This window comes from Syngnathus floridae, chromosome 12 (genome assembly GCF_059516105.1).
Source record: "Syngnathus floridae isolate MCC-2025c chromosome 12, RoL_Sflo_1.0, whole genome shotgun sequence".
NCBI lineage: Eukaryota > Metazoa > Chordata > Actinopteri > Syngnathiformes > Syngnathidae > Syngnathus > Syngnathus floridae.
In genome coordinates this window covers 6317481-6338044 of record NC_142424.1, presented here as the reverse complement: position 1 = coordinate 6338044, position 20564 = coordinate 6317481, and the positions used below count along the sequence as shown (strand labels likewise).

General features: G+C 39.7%; 1 protein-coding gene and 1 long non-coding RNA gene across 2 annotated transcripts in view; one reads left to right on the top strand and one right to left on the bottom strand.

Annotated features, from left to right (window-relative positions):
* The window catches only part of LOC148389831 (uncharacterized), a 76651-nt gene that overhangs the window by 49716 nt on the left and 6371 nt on the right, over positions 1 to 20564 (top strand). Inside the window, exons 8-11 of the long non-coding RNA XR_015861712.1 lie at positions 2511 to 2619; positions 8944 to 9068; positions 10996 to 11078; positions 12042 to 12175. This is a non-coding gene — a long non-coding RNA (uncharacterized LOC148389831). The remainder of the gene's footprint in view (positions 1 to 2510; positions 2620 to 8943; positions 9069 to 10995; positions 11079 to 12041; positions 12176 to 20564) is intronic.
* On the bottom strand, positions 4090 to 20547 carry ccbe1 (collagen and calcium binding EGF domains 1). The gene is made up of 11 exons (XM_088392046.1): positions 20280 to 20547; positions 20120 to 20203; positions 10510 to 10562; positions 10193 to 10327; positions 9867 to 10004; positions 8338 to 8450; positions 7557 to 7653; positions 7341 to 7480; positions 6575 to 6610; positions 5443 to 5478; positions 4090 to 5347 (listed from the first exon to the last, which is right to left on the bottom strand). The coding sequence occupies exons 1-11, from the start codon at positions 20381 to 20383 to the stop codon at positions 5090 to 5092; spliced, it is 1194 nt and encodes a 397-aa protein (XP_088248172.1). The 5' UTR covers positions 20384 to 20547; the 3' UTR covers positions 4090 to 5089.

Genomic DNA, 20564 nt, shown 5'->3' with positions numbered 1-20564 from the left:
TGGGATTTAAAATGACAAAAGCCATGCTAATGGATCAATTTAGCTCAACACAATGACAACCTGCTAGATGTTAATGGGTCAGCGGTGCCTGTGAAAAGCTCATCCCGGTAGCCAGCGCAAATATTTGGCCAGTCAATTATACGTTTTGTCGTCAACATGTCATGTGTAAATCAATGTAGAAAATAACACAGCGGAAGTAAAAAAAAAAACAAAAACGTATCTCATCCTACCACTTAGTCTCAAAATAGTATTTATCTTTGATTATCATTGATGTACAAACTGGGTTCTATGACAATCTTATTGTTTATTAACCAATGCTATGACCAGCCCACTCAAATAGAATTGGTCTTATGAATATTAGATCACAGCCTTCTAAATCCTCGCAAGTGAATGAGCCCATCAGAGAACATAATCTCGATTAAATGATCAGCTCATCGACAAGTTCTGCAAAAGCCTGATACAGATCGTGATTATTTCAATCGGGTGTGTTGGAGGATGGAAAGATCTAAAACATGGAGGATAGCGGCCCTCGAGCATCATGCATCATGTCACACGAACCGTCATGCATTATCCATCAAATGGACTATTGACGTCTCCCTAGACATATTTCATGGTTGAGTCACTCAATGTAGTTTTTTGTGTATTGGAATGTTTGATGAAGTACTGTAAAGTATGATGAGGATTTTTTTTTTTATGGTGTTTCTATAGAAGAAAACATTTTCCAAAAAAGATTAGCCCAATAAATGTGGCTGAGTGTTGCACATGCTCCATCTTCACAATGGCCCAGGGTCCCACCTTGGAGGGGGCTTCGCTCCAACAAGGTCCAGTGTGGTCCGGCCTGGAGTGGGTTAGACCACTCATCGGACTTTGGCACATTCATTTCAGCAGCAACCTTCACGCTCATTATTTAAGCAACAACGACAATGGCATATGCCCCCCCCCCCCCCCCCCATCCATTTATGTGCAGAAGTGTGGTGGGGACTGGTGCCCCCGCCTGCCCCCTTTTAGTGTGCCCTGCCAGGTCTTTTCAAAAAAGATACCCTCAACTTTCCCTTTCTTCCCTTTGCCGAAACAGATTTCTTTTTTACTCTTCAGGCCTCTCATTAACTCCGCTCATGCTCGCCATGGTTTGAAGTGGGCGGGCCTTGTGAAAAAGCGACCAATTAGGGGCCTCATCAGCTCCAATTAGACTAGACAAAGCCAGAGTAAAGATAACTCAAGAGTGTGTGTGTGTGTGTGTGTGCGTGTGTGCGTGTGTGTGTGTCGGTCCAGTGTTACAAAACTTGGCCATTCACAACACCAGATGGGGTGTGGTGGGGTGGCGGGGGCTTCTCTCCAGGGCCAAGTGTTGTTGTGCTGACAGGGCCCAGGGGCCCCCCAGGAGTCCCAGAAAGAGAGCCATTCAATCCTCTTTTACCTGTTTGCAATCTCTTATTATTGTCCGCCTCCACTCTCTCCATACTTCCTTCAACAAGGAGGGGGGGGGGGCAGATGGATGTTAAGGGGGTGCCTTTCACCTCATTAGAAGCGCATTTGCACTGTCTCCTCGCTGCAGCAATGTATTTTTCTTTTTTTCCCTTTTTACATCATAATCTTCCCTGAATGGAGGATTTTTGGAGCGCTTAATTTGCTGCCCATGCTAAACGCATTCATTAATGAATTGGGTAACACTAATTTTCTCCCATTCAAGCGGTGCATCTCTTTTAGGGGGGGGGGGCTAAATAACGAGGGGAGGTGGTGGTGGTGGGGAGATATAATTAGGATACAAGGGCCCACTTCAGTAAATATTTGGAATCTTTTAAGGCTTACCCTCGATTAATTACTTCCACAAGAGATTTTTGCAGAGGGAAATGAAGTGCCAACTTTCCTCTAACAAGATAAGCTTGTTAGGGAAGGCGTTCTTCAATAGCGGAGGCCGCCATTTTAATCAAACGCATGCTCGGAAAATGGGCTCATTACGGACACAAAGACACGACCCGCAACAGTGATGTCATGTTTTGTCGCTTGTTTACACAAATAAAGACAACTTGGAAAGGGTGGATAGTGTTGATCATTACACTGACGTCATTGTTGTGATAATGGCGGATGACAGTTCAGGCTGTCAAGTTGTATAACTACATAAAAACAAAATCAGTAAGTTCGGGAAAGACAAGTCACATCTACTTTAAAAAAAAAAAAAGTCACATAAACATTTATTTTGGTGATTTATTTTTTTAATTATTTTTGCAAAGGTCACCAACATGGTGGCCTCCAAGGACCACATGAATAGTCGGCGGCTTGTTGTGATTTCCTAGGAGCGTTGCGCAAATGATCCTTTGAAAATGTGAATACAAGCTAGGATTTATTTGTCTTCACACAAATGAATATATCAGTTGTTAATAATGGCATACAATAATATCAAAAGTAACTTGCCCATTTTTTTATTTCAGACTTGTGTATCATATTGGTAACCCTTCGCATTAACAAATAAACTTATACAACAATCATTCATTGCAATTTTTCTTTTGCAGACCCCCACTTGGACGCCTTTGATTCTTTGGACCCCACTTTGAATTGTAGCTGTCATGTCACCATCCAGTTTGTTGTGAGCGACGACCGCCATCTAGTGGCTCTCAAGAGGTACTGGGACTCTTCATACTTTGGGGGCATCCGGGGTGCAATATAATGACGTCATGGCACAAACCTAAAGTTTACATGGTTTATAGTATAGTTGCCAAAGCAGCCGTAAATTGAACAACTAGAATGAGATTAGATGTCACCTCAAATGATGAAGTTTACGTTACCTAAATCAAAGCGGTCTTTGTAATGAAACGTCCGTCAAACCTGCAGAAACATGCTGTAAAGTAGAAATATGCTGTTGGAAAAACACTTAAAGCCCAAGTGGGTCATAATTTAGAGTGGCTTAAAGGAATGGACATGGTGCCATAAATTTGTTAACGTGAGCGGGCAACAAATTGTAGACTTTTAATTAAAAATAAGTGTTCTAGTTTGATTGCTGCCTTCTCTGTAATTGTCACAAATATTGCTAATGTTTTTATGGCATGTATATAGTAAATCCAAGCTATTATGGCTGGAGAAAAATCTGTGAAATCCACCCTCCCCAAAATCCGGTAGGTTTATAATCTTTAGACGCCACAATTTGGCGGCAAAGCACTACCTTTGTCTCATTGAAGCTGTTTATGTTGAGTATTCAATAAGTTAGCTTATTTGTAGGACAGCTAAATATACAAAAATGCTACTTAAAAATCCTGGCGCAGTTAAATGTTTTATTCTGGCGACAGTTTGACCCTGGCGCCGATTATTTCCATTATTTTCTTAAGTCTCCATTTTGGAAACACGTAGAAGCACAAGTGATGAATGACACCAACGGGGCACTTTACAGTTTTCTTACCAGGTTGTTTTTCAAGAAAACAACAATGACATTTAGCTCCTAAGATTAGAATTTTTCTTCATCCAAACGTCAATAGGTTCAGCAAAAAAAGTTCAAACAACAACAAACTTTTATGACTTTAGAAAAAAAAAAACTTAGCTGGATCCCGACGCAGCTGGAAGTCCCAAAGAGGGCCCAATACGGCCTCTTGAACTTTTGACACAGCGCATATAATAAGTGGATGTGATCATATTTTAATAAAAAAATAATACTCAATGAATACTTTTGTGGCACCTTGACATACTAGTGCCCCATGCATAGTTACTAGTGCAGCAAACAGTCAAACTCACATAGAAAATGAGAAAACTCAGGAGTCACTCCAGCTCCTCAAAGGTGCCACATTTTGCTGTTTTGACTTTCAGCTTGACCCCATGGCAATTTAAACAATCAGGTTATTTATTTTTCATGTTTTCTTGTCTTCATATACATTGCATTCCCTCCCCATTTTTGAAAATAATTATTTGCGCTCGCTATTATGGACCAAGTGTTGAATACTTGCCTTTGTCTCCCTCTAGTGGCTAACAATCCAACAAGAGTGTTTTTATTAAACTCAATGCAGGGCAGTTTTATGAGAAAAGGATTAATTTAGAAAAATCGTAATTTTAAGAAAAGAAGTATCTTTCTTGACTAATTACATAAAAGTCGTAATGAAAAAGTCAGAATGTTACAAAGGTTTTATTTGTGCCAGTAAAATCATGTCAGAGCATTATAAAAAAAAGTCATAATTGCGCAAGAGAAGTTTTCATTTTTCAATTTGAAGATAACATAGTGTTTTGTTTTTAATTGTAAAAAATTACTGTTGCAACAGCCCTTGTAATCTTAAGAGAAAACAATCGTTTGAATTTTGCGTGTGAATATTCTCATCCATTCACGTCATTCCTTTGTGTATATGAGATTAGTCATGTTGTTATCATTTGAACTACGAAGAGTCTAAACTGCGTAAACGATTCACACGTGTGATATTACATCAGCGGTGTTAAGTGGAGATTTACCGTAGCACGGGGAAGTATGTCAGCAGCGCTTTTTAAAAAAAACATTTACTTTATCAGCGCCGGTTGTTATGTTGTTACCGCAGCAACAAAGCATCACAGTGGACTCATCTTACACATGGCATCAATCTATAAGATGAATATCTTGAGTCAATTTAACCTAATTGTTTGACCACTTTCTCGCTCGTGTTCAAAGTAAAGTACAAATACAATAAAAAGCCGGTTCTAGCCGGAATATTTTTTCAAAACTCATGAAGCGAAAAGTCATAATGTATTGTTATAAGTATGAATAATAAATAAAATACAAAGAATGTTATTGCTAATCATGAGATGATTTATAGTAGTGATGGGAAATGGAAGCTTCCAATTTGCTTCATGCACTAGTTGACTCCGAAGATGACACGGTTGGTTTAACAAGAGTGCCATCTAGAGATCTCTGGACACAACTGGTTCATGAATCATCTTCAAGCTTCATTTTCCCATCACCTATTTATAGTGAAGCTCTTCTTTTAATGTGCTAGGAAGGATGTTTAAAAAAACATTTAAAAAGAACCATTATCTTGCATACAATCTAGAAAAATAAACATCTGTGATCCACAAGGCATCTGATACATTCTGTTAATAAAAATAGTTAAATAATCATACGATATTTACATCTCACATTGACTATTTAGAGTCCATTGCTGTCTGTCCTGCTTCGCGGCGGCTTTCTCTTGCGGGTCCTCTTGGAGTGCGGCGGCGACATCGTCTCTCGGAAGTCCTCGCCCGAGCCCATGTCTTGGCTGTCTCGCCAGGCGCCGGGCATCACGGGGAGCTCCTCCCCCGGGTAGACGGGCGCTCGGCCGTACACTTTGATCTGCAGGTCGGCGATGTCATTGCGGATGTCGGCCATAAGCAATAGTAGAAAGTCGAACGAGCCTGGAGGGCCCTAAAAGTCGACAATGACAAACAGATAAATAACAGTGACAAAAAGTGACCTTCCGTACTCAGAACTTTAATTTGGCTGTAGATGGCGATACTTACTGGAGGTCCAGCAGGCCCGGGTGCTCCTCGCTCCCCCTGGAGGGTAAAGAAACAAATATTTAGTTTAAATGAATTTGAGTATAGGGGAGCGCAAGAGGAATCCATAATATTGTAGATTTTTTTTTTTTTCTCTAACGAGTGCAATAGCAACTGTGAAGAATCACTGTTGATCTACGGTAGCGCTCGTTTGCCTGACTGTTGAGGTGGTTTGGCGTGCTCGCAGGGGGAGAGGGGGGTCACGCTGGGGCTGTGAGTGTTTTGGCAGATGGTTTGGATTTGTTACTCGGAGAGACAGATTAGCATCACCCTCCGATCTATCCACACAAACATCTCCGTTGCGGGAAAATTGTGTGTAGCTAAGGCACCTCAATTGGACCACACCAACGAGCCGCTTAGCCCAGCAAATCGGTATTAAACTAAGGGGCACAGTTCCAAAAGATGTCATAACTTTATCAAAACTTTATCAGAACTATCATTTTTGCCACGAAGGCAAGCCAAGAGCGAGCGAATCAGCGCCGCCTGCTTCCCTCATTCAGCATGAAACATATTTATCTATTTATTTACAATATATCAGTGTTGACACCGGAAAATGGCGAGAACGAGTCAGACATTAGTCCCAACAATTAAGCTCACCAAGCTATTATAAGATTGCTTCAATACCAAGAGTAACCAAAAATGCTTTTATATACACTTAGTGGTATTTTTTCATGTCTGATTAAAATAAAAAACGAGACAGAAAACAGAAAATGCGAACAGACATCCTGATCTAAAGTTTGGAGCATCTTGAAGCCTTTTGGTTTCCTGTCGAGGCGAAGCAAAGTACACCATTCCAGTTCCCTTACGAAAAAGATCCTGAAATATTCCAGACGTGCCGAGTGGTCCGCAGGGTTTTCTTAACACCGATCAGGAAAAAAGTTAATGACCACTTGAACAACTCTAAAGTGTTAACCCCCTGCGGGCTGACTTGTGATTTTCACGGGGCAAGAAACACGTTTGCACTTGAGTGAATCACAGACGTCATGTACAATCAGTCATCCGTCTTAAATCCGATTTAGCAACTTCGACTGTGAATAATTATCGCCGTGTAGTTGACACTAGACCTCTGTTAACCGCAGTTGAATTTTTACGTCACCTTGTGCCCGTCTTTTCCCGGTGCTCCCGGAGGCCCCTGTTGGATAAAGACAACAGCTCATGTTAGGAATTGTAATAGTGCTTAGCCATGATGATGCGCTAGGCTCTCTTAAGCTAGCTTCATACCACAGGTCTTAATGCTCAATTTAGATTTTTGCGTGAAATACGATTCTTTTCCCCAATACATCGACACACCTCTAACGAGGATTAAGAGGTTTTCAGAGACGAACGTAAGTAATTAAAAACCTCCGAATGCTCACTGGAGGGCCTTGTGAGTTTTTGGCCCCGTTAACGCCGCCGGCTCGTCTGATTGCAGGTGTTGATAGTGTCATTCATCAATATGGCAATGCACAACGGCACCCTGCGCATTCTTGGTCCACGTCCCGGTCATACTAATCAACATGAAAGGATGACGCTCGCGGGCAGAGAAAGCAACCCGGCCAAAGAAAACCACTTGTCAAAGGATTAACCTTTCATTGTTCTTAGCTCCAAAGGTCAACATTTCAGCATTTCAGGCTCGGTTGAAATGGATCGGATCTTAACGACGCTATTAATAACCATACATCGATTCCAAATATTTGCATGTGAGCTCATACTGAAAATGAGTTGCACTTTAATGATCATCTATTTAATTGTGAAATGAAGTTATGAGATCATGAGAAAAAAGTCAGTATTTTTTTTTACTATTATGGAAGCAATTTTATGAAAATTAAATGTTGCCAATATATAATTTTACAAGGCTAAATGGCTGAATAGTATCAACTGACCACAGGTCCGCGAGAGCCTCGTTTGATGTGGGACAAGTCTGGTGTGGGCCCCATGGGACCCATCAAGCCCCTTGGTCCAGGAGGGCCCAAGGGCCCTGATTGTCCTACAAGACCCGGTGGTCCTCTGGGTCCTGGATCTCCTAAACAAAAAAACAAAAACAGACGTGTTAATGAAAGTTAATGTTGCTTTAATGGTCCAATAAGATGCACGTTTACCTGGCGGACCAGGCAGACCAGGCGGTCCCGTTAAAAAGGTAGCTGGGATTTTGTCGTTGGTCCTCTGCTCTGGAACATCAGAACTGCTCGACAGTATCTTGATGAAAGAAAAAGTCAGTCGGTGAATATTTTACAATGACGCATGAATGAAGATGAATTATTATTGTCACGCATTATTTTATATGGCTGTCCAGTATGTATGGTACTAAAGTACCACATGACAAGAAGCAATTAATCATGCGATCCAAAGCACCATAAGTGGTAGACAGGATTCCTTGAGGTGAAATGCGAGTCTGCCGTTGTCTTTTTCCCCTGTTAATTTCCTGTCTCATTCGCACTTGGAGAAAGACATCAAGTGAAGTGAAATGTGTCCAGGCGTTTTTATCTTTCTTTAAAAAAAAAAAGGATGAAATAATGTAGTGTATTACATCTCCAGGGGGCTGTTAATGTGTGACTCGCGCTGTCAAAACTGTGTGGAAAAATAAAGATGGGAGTAGATGGGTTCTGCAGATCTCCATCATGAAGACGTACAGTAAATGGAAGTTAGTGAGCACACAATAAAGTGGATTATGGTTTATCGTGTGCTCGCACAGTTATTTACTGTAAGAAACTGCTAAACTAAAATGTTCGACCCAATCAAACCCAATCAAAACATTTACATTCAAGGCACGGTGGATTTGTAAAAATCCATTTAAAAAAAAAAAAATTGTATTATCGTGGGGTTCACTGTATAATATTGATAAGATTTGGGTTTTCAAAGTTAGACTTATAGGGCGCCCACCTTCTGTTTTAGCTGCAACACGGTGGTCTTGATCTGCTGGAAGTCATCACACGTGGCTGAGCAGGTCCCCGTGTTCATCACATTGTCAGATGTCTCCAAGACATGATGCAGCACTGTTGATGATATCATTGCTGTTTCAAAAATGTTATTTTATTTATATATATATATATATATATATATATATATATATACACACGTATATTTTTTTCATTAAAACACACACCTCACTATTGGTGACTCACATTCCGACGCAAACTAGTATGATTCCCGTTTAATTGACAAGTATAGGAGCAGGCATCACACCTCGTGACATCACACCTCGCGAGCCAGCCGTCAGTCTTGGGTCGCCCCTTTGAGGGGACCCGTTTGCCAGAATTTTTCCACCGCCATTCCCATTTGCCCCTCTGGTTGGATAATCAGAGTAACAATCGTGAAAAAGGTCGACGTACAGAGCTTGCTTTTGTTTCCACACGCATACATTAAATGGCAGATTGACAGTGTCGGGACCACGTAGCTTTTGGGGAGATACCCTCGGGAGGAAGGACCGCCTCATTGCCGACGGAATGGGCGTGAACATCTTTGTTATTATTATTTTTAATCTTCCAGGTCCTTTGTGATGTTTTCCTCAAGAGCATCAAGGCAAACCGTAGAAGGACCCCGGAGTCCGAGGGTTCAAAGTTCACGCTCGGGAGGAAAAACTGTTCTGACGTGCCATTTGTAATGACTACCAGGTGCACCCACCCACACACACACACACACACACACACACACACGTACGTCCCCACCAATGAGGACATAAAATGTCCCTGCTTAACCCCAACACTTACTGTTTGCATTAAAACATCCCTTTCTAACTGTTAAGTTTATTATACAGCATGGAATTGAAAGAAGTCATGACTGAAAAAAATATATACATCCTTACATCAGCCCTGAGTTATTCAACCAGCCTAGTTGACATGGCTAGGCATTTTGCAGGCCTTGAGCAGAATGTCCGCTTTTCCAGAATCACCTTTCAGGAAACCAAGAAAATGGCATGTTGCATTGCCAAAGAGAGCAATCCATTCTCAAAACTTTAGATTTACTGTATAAACTCAGCTAATTTGAATGAACTTTTTCCACCCGGCAGTAACAATATATTTTTTTTCTTTGGCCTGAGCGGCAGTTAAGATTGTGCCCATTGTGATCTATAACACAATAAGTCATTTTAAAAAATGCTGAAATTCACAAACTAGAAAAAATGCACTCTAATTTGAATTAAGAAAGACATTTCACATTTTTTATGACGAAAGTAAACAGTTCGTCCACCAGGGGATTAATATCACCAGAAAAAAAAATCATAACTCTTCACTGCTGAAGCCATTTTCTCTAACCCGTGTGCGAACCCGTCACCGTACTCAATTTACGGCTAAAGCATTTCCTAAGCTAGCCTAAGAGAGCAGTTGCATTTCTATACGGGTAATTTTGTTGAGAAACCTATGATTAAGTTCATAAATCCACGCAGCCCGGTCTCCACGTAACAAGCCACTGACCTCTTCCTTCTTTGCTGCATGTTTGCCCATCTTCCTGCAGGAAGAAGCCCGGATGGCACTTGCAATGAAAGCTCCCAACCGTGTTGATGCAAAGTTGGGAGCACACCGTCGTGTTTGTGTCACTGCATTCATCAATGTCTGAACAAACAATACAGGAATCCACTGTTATGTGTGGGGTACAGATACTGATCCATGTAGTAATTATTTACTGCTTAATAAGTCACAATCCAACATTCATCTTTTTTGAAGCAACATACTATTTTCACATCGTGTCACGTGATTGTGCTAAAGAAAAAATGTCTTCGCTTTCAAATGGAAAGGCTCACCCAGGCAGTAGGGCTTCTCACGGTTCCGGTGTCGCTCGCGGTGGTAACGGTAGCCGGGGTAACAGGTGCACACCACGCGGCCAAAGTGATCACTACACTGCTGCTCGCAGGGAGCGCCAGCGCACACGTCGTAGTCTGCAAAAGTTAGCCGTGTGATTTTCCAATCACTTTATCCACAGGTCAAAATATATATTGTACATAAATTATAACCACGCTACAAATAGAAATAGCCTTTTTGATATTTTTCACAAAAATTTGTAATATATAACCGATGAATTGATTGATCATATGAAAACTAATTGGCTAGACTCGCTTACCTTCAGGAATGCACTGGCCCAGCACGAACTTGAACCCCCGGCAGCACTGCTTTCTGAAAAATACCAAACGGGAGCAAATAAAGTTGGGTATAATACGTCTATTAAAGCCGCATTACGGCTGACATGTATTAATAAAATACAAACAGTCGCAGCTGTCCGCAGGTCGGACACAAGACTTTCCCGCTGACTTGGACTGGTTCCCTCACCGCTCCATTCTGATCCAAAGCATTACGATTATTATTCATCACCGGCTCACACTCTAAAAGGAAAAAGTGCTTCCAGGTGTTGCTGTTGGTCAAACAGGAAATGATACACTAAAAAAAAATTGAATTACCTGAATAAGTAAACAGGGCAATTCAATGTGTTCACTTAGAGAAGATGACCCCGTAATTCTTGCAGCATTTATTCAGCTATTGGGGGCACTGCCTTCATTTTGTGCTTGGCAGCGTTCAAATATGATTGATGCCACTCATTTTTCTTTTATAGTCTGACCTACTTGTGATGTGAGGTAAAGGACAAGAAAAGCTGGCACAGAGGAGTCTCGGTTCAATTTGATGAAACTATAAAAGGTAAAAAAAAAATTTTTAAATTATAAGAATCTAAAATAGTAATAATTGTAGTTATTAGAAGGATATTAACAACAGTTAGTTTCTGAATGGTAGCGCTACACCCAATGATGATTTTGCAGATGATAGATGTTAAAATGGAGGTTCGTCTTACATGAACATATTTCTTTTCAGGAAACCATTCGATGTAAAACTGTAAATCAACCACATGAGGGAAACCACAATGATAGCTTGAAAACATTATTTTGGTTCAACAATGTACTTTTAATGTATGTTTTCTTTAAATGTGCGCTGCGAGACATGCTCACTGGAACAGAATGCAAATAATAATCACTCACTCTTACGGAACACTTACTAGACACCGTGACGACTTCTCTCGGCACACCGGGGGCGTATGAATGTTAAAGCGTGACCATCGCATTTGATTACGTTTGTCTTGACCCTCGCCGCAATCCAGCTATGCGCCACATAGGGGAGCTCAAGAGGCAAATGATTTTCAAATCAAATATCTGACCAGCGTCGCACACATAACAACCATACTAGACTGAACTAGATTATGAAACACTAGACGAGACAATACTAAACTTGAAAATGTATTGCCAGTAAATTTTATTCCCAGTAAGCACTGCCTGATCTTGGCTAGCATGAAGTATTGTATTGTAAATATTCTGGGAAGGGGGACGCCACAAGTGGACACCCTGAGAGAGTTGACTCGCGGATGACTTCCTGTGTGACCCAAAAGGAGAATAAGCAAACAGTCGGTGGGACGATGGCGGTGAAAACAAACATCCCCCGCCATCACGAGAGTAACCAGATCCATATCCGTGTTCACTTTCCCTCAACTGTGCATCTTTTATTGAATTAGCATTAAGGTAAAATGCTCACAAGATTGCCCCTTGTGGAGAAACCAAGCGGGGTTAGGAAACATCCAAAACAACTCTACAAGATTATCTGTTTTTCTTTCAGGAATGTTTCTGTTTAAAATGATTTCTCGTGGACTGGTGTTGACACACCATGACTTCAGTCAGACGTGGAGGGAGGAGTTGATGTTTCAATCTGCTTGAAGTTTAAAACAACAACGGTGTCCTAAGGAAAAGCAGGTCAGTAGCCTCAAACAATACAAGCAAAACAAAAAAACAAAACAACTCGGCCTTTTTTGACCTGAACAGACAAGACTAGACATGCTATGACTACGCTTGACGAGACGAGACTTGATTAGACTAAACTTCATTGGACTTCACTAGACTGGATTGGCACTAGAGTAGACTAGACTACACCACAGAATAGTCAATCACAGGCTATACTAGAGTAGTTTAGCGTTCATTAGTCTACATTCGAATAGACTAAAATAGACAACACGCAAATAAACTGGATTTGACTACACCAGATTATACTAAACTAGTCTACACGAGACTGGGCGAAACTACTCTCGGCAAGGCTACACTAAATTAGCGTAAACTAGGCTAGACTAAACTCTATGCACTAGATTTGCTACACTAGACTAGGATAGTTTAGACTACTCTTGACTGGACTTGACTACAGTAGATTGGACTAAACTAAAATAGACTACAAAAGACCAAACTAGATTACTATATTAGTATACTATATTAGACTATGGTAGAATAGTCAACACATGTTCGTGATGTTATGGTTGAAGTGTGATGAACTTTGTGCATGCCGATACTTTCTCTCTTCTGCCGTCTCACTAAAGCAACAGACCAATGCTCACATTTTCAGATTATTTGTCTTCAACGTCTGCTGGCGATACACAATATTAAAAAGACTCCCACCTGATTAACCGGCCCACTTTGAATGTGTGTATATGTGACCTCAAATATACAACCAATCAACCCATAATTGAATCATTTCCACAAATATGGTGGCTGCCATTTTCTTGCCTAACATCTCTGTTTGTTATTCTGAGAGAGATCCATTACTGTAGTCAAACCAAAGTGGCTTTTAAAATATAAAAATACTCACTTTTGATTGACACTATAAGAAAGAGATATTAATAACAAGATCTGTGTCCAATCCTCACTTTCTATACTTTGGCCACACTGTTTTTCCTCATGTTCACTCGTCTTTTATAGTCCATATTTATGCCAAAACCTATAAAATGGAATTCATCCAACTCGTCTTGTTTTATGGAATCTGCAGGTATTCCGTCTATTAAAACCTTCTATGGTATTGTATACACTCTAGCCACACTCCCCTTTGTCATATGCACTGTAAAACATTCTGTTCCTACGAATGAATCTTTTTAATACCCCAAGTAAAAAAAAAAAAACGGCAATGACGAGGTTATACAAGCGACGGCGTGTTGAAGGTTTATCTTCGAGGGGAACGCGCTAGAAAGAATGATGAGCCAGCACATCACATAAACCACAAAAAGTAGTTATTTAGTCACGTAATGTGTCGACGTGATGACACAAAAACAGCGAGAATAAATTCCGGGTGTGCGAAAATGTGAAACGGTTTTTGTTTTTGTTCAACAGAAATAGTAACGTTCGCGTGTTTGATTTTTAATATGTTTACATGGCCTAGATTTAAATTTAATTGCATGATTGTGAAGCAATGACTTTCTATAAAGTGTCTTGCTAGTTTTCGGCACACTTGAGTCAAATTAACTAGGATGAATCTCTTCATTCAGTTTGCATTAATGTGAGGTACACATTTCATATATATTAAACCTTGTAGGTTAAGAAGATGATGCAACAGATATTAAATCAAGTTGTCACCGTAAACCGTCTCAGCAGATCTTGGCATAGTCGAGTAAAAATGTAAACATGCACTGAAGTGCATCTTGCTCGGTTTACACTGAGGGGGTTCGCATCATGTCACTTACAAATGAACCTCCTCCATGACTAGTAAAGAAGATGATGTTATGGGATATTAAATCAAGACTTTCACCATAAACTGTCTCGGTAGTTGGAGGCGCAATGTAATCAGGTCCTATATACCGTAATGGTAAAGATGAGGAGCTCAAGTTCAACAAGTTCAAACTTGCTAAAGCACACCTGAAGATAAACGATTTATGGGAATACAAAAAAAAACAACATCGTAATCTGAATCCATCTTAAAGGCCAGAGAACCACCAGGGGGAAAAAGACATCATAGAGGTCACTGGTTCATCTAAGAATACCACAGGAGCGATTTCCCCTGTTCTTAATGTAAAATTCCTTTGACGTATTGACGTTCCCTCATCCGTGTCCTCATTATTCCCTGGAATTATTAGATTGCAGGTTAAAAAAATACTGACGATTGTTACTGTTTTTCCACCAGATTATATCTTTTTCTTAAGAGGGGGAACAGCAGATGGAGAACTTTGGATGACGAAAGTCGGATTTCGCAAACACCATATAACATCTCAAGTTTTGCAACTGGCCATACTCTGCGACCTAACTGATCTTTGATTTCAGCCATCAATCAAAATCACTGCAATTCCTTGTTTTGTCTTGAAAAAATAATGGCCGTCTGAATAGCTGTCGAAATTCTGTTTCCGTTAGAATTCCTAACTCCCTAAAAGCTGACCTATGACTCAACTATTGTCTGTCAGATATCCAAAATCACTTGGGTTTCCGATCATGTGTAATTCAGTATTTCCCAATCTTCATAGAGACATGGCGCATATTTAGAAATCAGTCTGTGAAAAATGTAAAATATGAAAGAAATATTGGGAAAAAAAATGGAACGGATGCTAAGCTGCAAAAACGCAAAGGTCAACTTTAGTTGACATATAAAGTCCATGTTTAAAAATAGCATTTTTGTCATACATCTGGTCAGGAAGGAAAAGTGGAAGTCTAACTCCGGGGGGGTAGTGCAGTCATTCGCATAGCTGTCATGGCGTTGGATCGATTCATACTCAACAGTCCATTCACAATCACCCTACGATTCACTAGCAACCGAGCCAGGGTCTACTCTGCCTTCTGTCTTAAGTCAACCGGGATCGCATCCAGTCCCTGCTTGATGAATCCGTAGCAGTTGCCAAGGCAGTCTTAGCAGCAATTTAACCTTAAAAGCAAAACAATTTGACAATGGAATTGTAAACTGACTCAGGCTCTCCTTTGGTTCCCAACCCAAGACTGATAAATAATGGTCTGGGGGACTGAAGGTTCTAAGTAGAAGTCAAATTGAGCCGTGAATTAGACAAACTGCTTCAGCATTGGTGGTCTAACTGTGGCTCGGGGCAATTTGTGGCCCGTCGACCATTTTTAGTGGCCCTCGTTTATATAGCTGTCAAGGATTTAGATTTATGCATACTCAACGATCCACTTTGAATCCAAATTGGTGACCAACCAGGATGTATTTTACCTTTGGCTTCAAACAAGACAAATGTGGCCAATCACAGACTTTTGCCGTGGAACCGATTCCCGACTTTGATTTTTTTTTTTTTTAGCAGACCAGGGTAAATTAGTAAATCCACTTCCACGCACAAAATTGGCTGGGTTACCTTTATGCGCCCTTAAGGAAAACCCAGGAATGTTCCATGGTGGTCACTTGTGTTCAAGCAATATAACGAAGCAACAAACAGCATGTTTGCCGTTCCATGGTGTCCATATCTGTCACAAAGGAATGCTCTTTAACACTAACATGTCCTCCCTTGTGCTTGGGTGATGACTTGCACTCCTTCTGCATCCTCCTCACTGTAGGAAATACAAGTCTGGGCTTTAATTCCCCCACCCCCACCAGGAGCAGCAATAAATGCAAATCAAGCATGTCTTCATCCCTCACTTGCAGCTAATCAATCAGATCTTGATTCGAAAGTACAATATTATTAATGGGGGGCGGCTGTAAGAATAGAATTATGAGAAACTTAATTTTAAAATACCAAATCATTAACCTACAAGACAACGATTTTACACGATTAAAAGTCATAAATATTTCTAACAGATATTTTTTTATAATACAAGTCACAATAATAAGAAAACAGTAGTATTGTGATCACAGAAGTCACAGTACTTTAGGCGCAAGCCTTAATGTATTGAAAATTTGCTGTAATTTTAATGAGAATAAATTTTACGTTAATGAGAATAATCGGAGTATTATGAGAAGAACATTTTATAAGAAAATGTTGCAATGTTTTTGTAATAGTTAAAAATAGCATAATGTTTTAAAAAAGTGGAGGAAAGGTATAATGGCAATGCAATGACGTTTATTTGACCGTAGACGTTTGCCAGTTCTGCTTTGCGGCAGGCACATAGCATTTTATCGTTTTTTCTGAAGTTTGAAATGATTCCAAACTTTGGACATTCTCTGTCTTTTACTCACTCCTTCCTTCTGGCTTGCACTTTTTTGCTACTTAAGTCTGCAGTTACAGTCTGTGTGGAAAAATGATCACTGAAGAATCCCGCGACATAGCAGTATAAAATTAGATATGTACAATTTTAAAACCTGCAATACAGTAACACCACAAAAAGTGAACCGCGTCATGGCAAGGGATGACTGAATTTTAGTTAAAATAAAGAGATAAATTCTACAAAAAATGATGAAAATGTTTTAGATATAGAAATGCTTTAGAACATACAAATAGTTGTGGACTGTCACACATAGAAAGTCATTTTGAGAATTGTAGGTTTCTCTCTAATTTCATGAGTAGGGATTCACACATAATAATATATTATTTTTAAATCATTATTTAAAAGTACTATTGAAATATAAATTTGCCTCATTTCGTGAAGTCAATCGGCAGGTGCTGTATTACTAAAAACGTAGTATGTCACACAATGTCCTGTTACAATTATAGGGCACTGGGTTTGTGTGCAGAAAACGAATTTCTCAGTTTAGGTTTTGCTGTGGTCGTAATTAATCACAATGCAAACACTACTAATGACAATTAACAGTGTTTTTATTACTGATTAATTGTGATGATTACAATTAATCATTAGGTGTGCTTGCTTAAAGGAAAGCAGTGATCATTAGCTAGCCCCATTTCTTCCTCATCCTTCTTCTTCCTCGTGGTCTGCTATTGAAATCTTTTCAGCTTTCAACTCTGTAAGAGTCGTTATTTTCCCGACACTCATCTGACAGGCTTTTCTTTATTGCCAAAAACAATGATCTCAGGTTTGTTTTGACCCAAAAGCGAAACTATGTACAAGAGAGAAAAAAAATCCCTGTTGTTAAGCTAATACCAGAGGTTTAGCAATATGATTAAAAGCCCTAAAAAACGACAGAAATATATTACAATTTGAAGGCTATTGACCTGGAAACGCATTGCCAAAATTAATCCAAGTTCCACTATAAGTTGTTAATGTTACAAGAAAAAAATTATAGTCGTGTTAAAAATAGTCTCACTTTTTACAATACCCATATTATTGACAGGAAAAGATTTTTTTCCCGGATATAGTCACACGTCGGAATAAGCTTTGACACAATGTAGGCTGGTCAGTTTTACGACGTTTAATGGTAATAGATCGCGAGGATTTATTGCATCTAGATTGTCATATGGGCTTGTTGGACTTATCCTCGGCAGGCTACGTTTCAGTGTTATGATGGCGAGGAAGGCTGCCAACCAGTGTAAATGCTTTTCAGGCATCTCAGATTGGCATGATTTGCTGTGTCTACATCTGCTCAAGGAGATGTTGAGAAACAACCTGGACTCCCTCCATCATCCTTTCTTAGCTGCATTAGTAGCACAAAAAAATAACATATTTTAGTAATGCTGCTTTTAAACATATCTGAGTAAAACTTCCAGATGTGTTTTTTTAGACAATTGAATCCACCTTTTATTTCTTTTCCCATGAAGCTGCAAAAGGAAGATGATTAGACATTTCTTATGCAGATGACTAGATTAGAGATTTGTAATTCTGATACGTTGCTATAATGACCAACTAACAAGATGTTTAAGAAATTGATTTTACATCAAATAAGGCTCAAAATTTACAAAGGTTGACGTTCCATAACTTGCAATGTTATGAAAATAGCCCTCACTGGTATTTAAAAAAAAAAACATTGATTGAAACATTACACATTGTACACTGATAGGGGGAGCGACCACAATACAAAATACGCAAAATACAAACTGCGAACATTTGACACCCGCCAAATGGTTTGGAATTGCATGTAGATGTTTTTTTTTATAAATTTTATACATATATTTTTGCTGACCATCCTTGCTCCCCCCTCCCTTTCCCATATAACCCATAAGGTATAAATTCTTAGCTCCGCCATTGCTCTTTTTTAGAGAATTAAAGAACCCAGTTTTGTGATGTTAAGAAGTTATGTTAAATATACAAAATATTAACATAACCAGAATAGTATAACATCTGTGACCTGTGTTATATCCACAAAACAGAGGAAAAATTAAATAATGAAATCCCATGTACAGTACCTCCTTGGGATTCAATTATTTCCTACTGTTGCTTTAAAAAACATCAAATTTGCAATAGAGGTTTTGAAGTCAATGAGAGTGAGAGTGGTTTTTGATGAAAATAACAGCTAGCATATGCTAACTACAGCCATGTACATAAGAAAAAAAAGAAACAAAAAAGTTCCGTTACAGCAGAATTATTTTTAAAAACAACACTGCAACCACTGCACATGCCGCACATTAATTATGTTGCAGCTGTAGAGGGGAAGGGGTCTTTTACGGGGAAGTCTTTTTACAGGCCGAGCTAAGCCAACATCGCACACACAATAAATCAGCGCAATCATCCTTTTCGCGCGCCCCCACTGAAGAAGAGTTATAAACAAAACATTATAAATGTGTTCTTTTTGTTCCCGCCATTGTTGCTTAGCGTGGAATCTGGCCTTCGTCTTGGCATGGCCAGCGCGGTGACGGTGAAACCGTTTCAACAATGTGAGCGTGGCTGATGAAATTTGATGATTTTATCAGTGAGTAGATGGCCTTTTGCTATGCCACATTAACTAGCTAACCAGAATTACGCTAGTGATAATAAACCTTTTATAACCACCATGAAAACCGCTATGTAAACAATAAAAAAAAACTAATCACAAGCAGAATGTTAAGCCAAGACTTAATTTTCTTGATGCGTGGCAAAGTAACAGCACTTAGCGCCCATGTTGTTGCCAAACTGGCACACAATTGCACTAGTAATGCATTTATATCGCAATTAGAAGCATTTGTGAAACAAAAGCCCTCACAGCCTCTTTTGAGCCAATATTTAACGCAGGAGCCAGAGAAAATATCAACACACTAACACTCAGCTCTGTCACAATAGATTGAACATGATGGGAGGTCGTCTGTGGCGCTTTGATGAAAGAAGATCTGACATGAAATTGTGAGGCTCACTCCCACATGCATTTCAGCATCTTTGAAAAACTCATACCCGTAATTGTTCTGTAAAAGAACAGTTAGTTGTGTGTTTAATCACTACCAGTTATTTGTTATTTGCGTAAGACAGACAGACAGACATAAGTCAAGAAAACTTTGGGGTAAAAGGTGAAAAGTCTGACAAGCCAAGTCCAGTTCAAGTTGAAATTTTCAGTGTTTACATTGGCATTCATTATCATTCATTTTGCTTAAACAATGTAAATTCAACATGTATAAACATGTGACAGTACAATTTTTTTCTGACACAAAAATTTATCATTTATTAATTAATCATTTATGGGCTTCGTCAGATTCAAATACAGAAATTATAATGAAAAAGGTCAGTTGTGATGAAGGTAATGTAAATATGATGACATTTGTAGTATTATTTAATCAAAGCTGCAAGTACAATTTAAGATGATTTTTTGGTGCTGATTCCAAATCTGCCCTTTTTTCTCTCACAATTCAGATTCTCATAACAATAATAAAAACTATCATACATTTAGTATTTTTTTGTGAATTTGAGGTTAGTTTCAGCAACAGGTGGATTTTTTTTTCCTGATAGCTATAAATTACAATACATCGTAAAATCTGTATTGTGCAAGATTTTAGAGGTTAACCTTAAAAACAAACAAAAATAATCCAGTTCAAAAACCTGATGTGCTAGAAAAAAAACCCTAAAGGCATTTATTTAATAGTAAAAAATCAAGACACTTGCCATATCTGATTAAAATTTGCTGTCGACCAGTGTAATGAAAGCCAATAATGGACTTACCTGTAGCATGTCGCAACTTCCCCACTGGACTTGACGCAAGAGTACTTGGTTGTGGAGATGTTATCTGAACATTCTTCACTGTCACTGTCAAAATAAGATTTTCAAAAGCAACTTAAAAATCTACGCCGTGGTCGCGTGAAAGTGTCCGCCGAACCCTCACCTGAGGTGGGCGTCCTCCTGCCGCTGTGACCTCGGCGAAGCTCCGGAGATGAGCAGTACGCAGGTGACGGCAGCGAGTAGGATCCGAGCGTGTCCGGGATTCATGACGCTTCGTCGGTGCTCTTGTCACTGAGCCACCCGCTCATTGCATGAGTGCGGCGGTGGTGGTGCGGGGACCGTGCGGGATCCAAACCGAACACGCAGCCAGCTACAGACCCTCCCACTTGCCACGCGCACGTTGGAAGCAAGCGGCTCAACTGCAGTGATTTAGAAGTCATTCTTATAG